Below are 4,945 nucleotides of genomic sequence, written 5' to 3' on the forward strand. Positions count from 1 at the left end.
AAAGGTTGTTATAATTAAGTATAACAGGCTTCATATACACTTTTATTAATTAGCTAGATAGATAGATTGGTGCGACTCTATTTTATGAAATGAGTTGTTTTATTTTAATTTGGTACCTCTATAATTAATGCCGTACGGAAGGTGCATGCTTAATAATCTCATGTACGTAGTTAATTATTTACCTTGTCTTCGTTATTTTCTTTCTTCTTTCTTGATTTTTTACATTTTGAAAAAGCAAGAACAACCCCTTTTTTTTCTTTTTTTTTTTTTAGCTTTTAGTAATTAGAACATTTATGCACGAATTATTTATTTTCTCAAATAATGTAATATAGATGGAAAAGATAAATACATATAATGGTATTGAATTCATCAAGTGCAATGATTTTTGTTATATTTATATGTTTAAATCGTCCTAATTTAATGGTTGTGAGATTTAGTTTATCATCACTTCCATATATTGTCCTACATGTGAGAGAGTGTTTAACTAAAAAAAAAAGGTAAAACTCACATATGCTAAATTGGAGCAACTTGAGCACATAATCAAGTGTACTCATCCTATTTATTGTCAATTAATTAGTTTTAAGTTAGATATTCATTTAAATTTTAATATAATATCAAAATAAGTATTTTCTTGTTTGTTAGCTTTTTTATGATAAATTTGTTATGCTTACAATGTGAAATTTATGTCACATGATAAAGATTATTATATTTACAAACATGAAATTCATGCCACATGGTAAATCCATTATGTTACACATAAGAGAAAATATTATACTTAAAATAAAGTAAATCCCACATGAATTTTTTAAGGTAAATCTCACATATATTAAATTGGAAGTATTTTGGACACAAAAATATAACAATAATCACTCTACTTATTATTAATTGATTTTAAATTAGATGTTCATTTAAAGCTTAAACCAAAGAATTTATTATCTAAAATTTCATAGTTGTATTATACATTTTCTTTCTTTTCCATTTAATATTTAAAGAAAAACATTTTTCATTTAGACTCGATCCGATTGATCTTTTGTTATTTTAACAAAGTTTTCTATGATAAATATAATAAGAGGTGATTTGAGTTAAAGAAAATTGTTAGGAGCTTTTGCATGTATTGTTCCACATGCGTACAAACTTGATTCAACGTAAATTTTTTTTTTTTCTAATTTTGATTTAAATAGATCTCTTTTCAAAGACAGAACTTGTAACAAATAAGAGTAAATTTTTTTTTTTTTTTGAAGTAAAGAGTAGACACAACTTTTCATCACATGTAACATGTAAATCATGTGAGTTTTATTATTTTGAATATTTTCTAGCAGCTGGTACACGCTTATTTTGCTCTCCCTTGAGCAGGGATAAGCACTATGCTCTTATTTCGCTAAATATAATATAGCATGGCTGAAATGCCCTTCTCTTACAGATTTTGATCAGCAGCTCTATTTAGTTAAAATTGATTGGGTACTTAGGCTGCTTATTTGGAAGAAACAGTCCCCATTGTCTTTCAATTTCGTCGCCCTGTTTTTTATTCTCATCAAACATGGCAAAAATATAAGTTTCTATAGGCTTTCCAGGCTTCTTTGGAGTACCTCCTTTCACATGCTGGATCAAATTCTGGTTATAAGTTCTTGCATTATCAATATTGGCTGCCGCCCGTGCCCCACCTCCAGCGGATGGCCATCCACTCTCCGACACAACAATCTCCAAAGAGGCGCCACCAGCCTTCTCCAGGGCAGCGTAAACAGCATCCAAGAAGGCATCAAAAAGGTTACGGTATTGCAAGGGAGGATCTGAGACGACAGGATCTTGAGATCTGAACAGAGCATAATCCAGGCTGATAGCCGGGTTGCCATCGTAGCTAAAATAGGGGTACAAGTTAACAAGTAATGGGGCTTGGTTGTCCACCAGGAAGCGAATGATGGGAACGAGAAGTAGCCTGTATTCAGGCCTAAAAGACCCCTTTGATGGAGGAAAAGATTCTCCCAGCGTCCCTGTGTCGATTGCTGTGGAAACTGTGATTTGGTTCCCTAGGCCAGCTGCAACAATTGCATTGCGAATGTTTTGCATGGCAGGGACTAGAAATTGTGCCACCGGATCTGAAGGTTTGACTTCATTTCCAACAGCAATGTATCGGAATTTAACGTTGCCATAGTTTCGAACATTGTTCTGGACCCAAGTGTTTGCATTGGCTTGATTGGCAGCGACACGCTGAAGATCGGTATTTGGAACCCCTAGCATCACCTCAATGTTGGAGCCTCTGAGAGCTTGGAGAGCAGCTTGGTCTGGATCATAGAGTCTCATTCTGCTGATGTTTCTCTGGTTGTAGAGAGCTATAACTTCTGGCTTTGGTGGTAAGTTGTTGCCAAGCATTCCGTAACAAACACCTATTTGAGCACCTGCATTAGATGTAACAAGAGCTTAAAAATAAGAATGTGTTACATCAACTAATTATACCACTTGTGCAACCAAACACAGGAATATGTCCACAATAGCTATTCCTTTCCATAAACTAAACTATAAAATAACTATTCCTTCATATTCCTACCTCATTCTATTATCTCAACATTTTAAGTTTTATTCCATTTAATGAACCAAACCTACCTTAATATATGTGGATTGAGCTCCTTTCCATCATTTTTATGTCCATTATTTTTTAGTGCACTTGTTATTATCATCATTCATGCAGGGATTAGTCATGAATAGTGGAATCCATACATATAAATGATGATTAAAAATGAATTTTTAGATAACAAAGAAAACCAGATTATTGGACCATTAATATTATTTAGAGAGAGAGAGAGAGAGAGAGAGAGAGAGAGTACTTGAGGTATCGAGGGATGCCATTAGAAGGCCAAACAGCAGCAATGTTGAAGCCATACCAAAGTTGCCAGCTAAATTGGATTTCGCCATGAGAGACGTAGAGAGAAGATACAAAAGAAAAGAGAAGAATTGAAGGAAGGCCGAAACTCTATTGCCAGCACCCCCACTTACTGGACCTTATATAGGATCCCCACCCCTTGCATTTTCCAAGTGAATTAATTGCTCCATGGAAAATTATGTCATGGAAAAAGAAAAAAAAATCTTCCACAAAAACCATCTAGATTTCGTCATTCAACTGGGCCTTCTCTTAGTAACCTTTTAAAAGTCTTGGGCCTCATGGATCGGGAAAATTCAACTGTGGCTTGTGCCAGTTCCTTTCGCACGATAATCAACTATTCTTCTAATTTAATTCTGGCCTATGGGTTCACATTAAAAACGGAGTAAATGTTTTTTTTATTGCTATTCTTACACTAGTTACATTAATTCATTTTGAGCCTTTGTACAAATGGAATTAATTTTAGCTAGCAAGTAGCTTACACAAAATAACACCATTTTTTCTTTTGTTATTATTAGTTAGGTAAGAGACCAACGATCTTAACTCTTCAAATAAAAAGGACAAATATTAAACCTAATATTTGGATAAAATGACTCCAATTTTCGCACGGCATGTTCTTGACTTCCATGACTATGATGTGGATATGGGAATTCTCCAACTTCTTTAACCATAATTATTGGCACAAATTTCTATGCACTATTCATATACTGTTAGTATAATGATCTACACTGTTCATGTATTGTTAGTATAGTAAAATCAGTGTTTATACAATTTATATCTATATATGCCTCCATTTGCAACAATTTCATTCGAGCAAAATAAACAAATAAATAGATTTATTTTTTACCAAAATAAATAAAAGAAATAGAACCGTATAATTTTCCACTATATTGCTTTAGTTGCTATTTTTAATGGTAGAAAGCTTTGAAAGGTTACTTTTTCAAGCAAATATTTCTTTGTATGAAATGAAATTTTTTAAAACCTTTTCCGAAATTAAATTATACATAAAATCTAATCTCAATGGGCTTGCACATGATCAATGAAACCAATTTATGTAGATTTGATTAAATTTTTATTAATTTGTATATATTTTTAATTTGTTTATAAAAATTTGATACATGACATGATGTAATAATTACATCATATATGTTGAAATGAGAGCATATTACCTATAATGATTATATTATAATTAATCAATCACAATTCAAAATTATACAAGGATCATTAAAATTTTATATAGAATCCACACTTATAAATAGTAAACTCTTACATAATTTTTTATTATGATTAGACAATTATAATATTATAATAAAATAATTATAGGTAGAATACTCCAAATTGAAATTGTTTGATAATATATGATATAATAATATATGTTTTTACTTATAAATATAATTTTTTTTCTATGAAATTAAAAGTATAAGTTATAATTATGATAAGTATGAAAAGGAATCCATTTATGCTAGGATAACTCTTACACTTTTTTGAACTCTTGAATCAAAATTATTAAATTTAAAAATATTATTTTCATTCAAATGGGTCATGCATTTAATTTTGATTAAAAGACACAAAAAATATAAGAATTACAGTAGTATAAATGGATCCTTACTCATCAAGTATTACATAACAAAAAAAATTCAACATAACATTGAAATAAATTCACACAATGTAATTTGGATCTAAAATCTTAAAATTCTGAAATCTTTTTCGTACTACTAAATCAAAAATTCATTGGCCACTTGTAAATATAATCTTATAAAATCTTAAAATTTTAAAACATTTTCCTTACTTTTAAATCAAAAACTCATTGGTCGCTTGTAAATATAATATGGTATTAGCCTATGGAGCTATGAATAGACAAAGGATGTGTATCAAGGAGCGCCATGCAACTTGGGTGCCTAACCTTCTCACTCGACTGAGCTAGTATTGATAAGACCCTGAGATTATTCACTCCAATGCATACCAAGTCAAAAATTTATTTTCTATAAATTTTTAAAGAATTTTTAAACTCCACAAAATGGAGTTAAACAATTGATAAATGTATTTTTTTTTGTTACCTTAATTTTTTAATTA

The 4,945-nt window shown here is 30.6% G+C and overlaps 1 protein-coding gene across 1 annotated transcript; it reads right to left on the minus strand.

The window, feature by feature from the left end:
* Positions 1 to 1,212: 1,212 nt before the first annotated feature.
* Positions 1,213 to 2,977, minus strand: LOC111281441 (glucan endo-1,3-beta-glucosidase, basic isoform-like). The gene is made up of 2 exons (XM_089743778.1): positions 2,820 to 2,977; positions 1,213 to 2,393 (listed from the first exon to the last, which is right to left on the minus strand). The coding sequence occupies exons 1-2, from the start codon at positions 2,905 to 2,907 to the stop codon at positions 1,441 to 1,443; spliced, it is 1,041 nt and encodes a 346-aa protein (XP_089599904.1). The 5' UTR covers positions 2,908 to 2,977; the 3' UTR covers positions 1,213 to 1,440.
* Positions 2,978 to 4,945: the final 1,968 nt, after the last annotated feature.

This window comes from Durio zibethinus, chromosome 14 (genome assembly GCF_047325235.1).
Source record: "Durio zibethinus cultivar Kanyao isolate XHJ-2024 chromosome 14, ASM4732523v1, whole genome shotgun sequence".
Lineage (NCBI taxonomy): Eukaryota > Viridiplantae > Streptophyta > Magnoliopsida > Malvales > Malvaceae > Durio > Durio zibethinus.

Coding starts and splice junctions, on each gene's coding strand:
- LOC111281441 (XM_089743778.1), bottom strand. CDS start 2,907: ATGGCGAAATCCAATTTAGCTGGCAACTTTGGTATGGCTTCAACATTG. Junction 2,394..2,819: donor GGCATCCCTCGATACCTCAA/GTACTCTCTCTC, acceptor CATCTAATGCAG/GTGCTCAAATAGGTGTTTGT.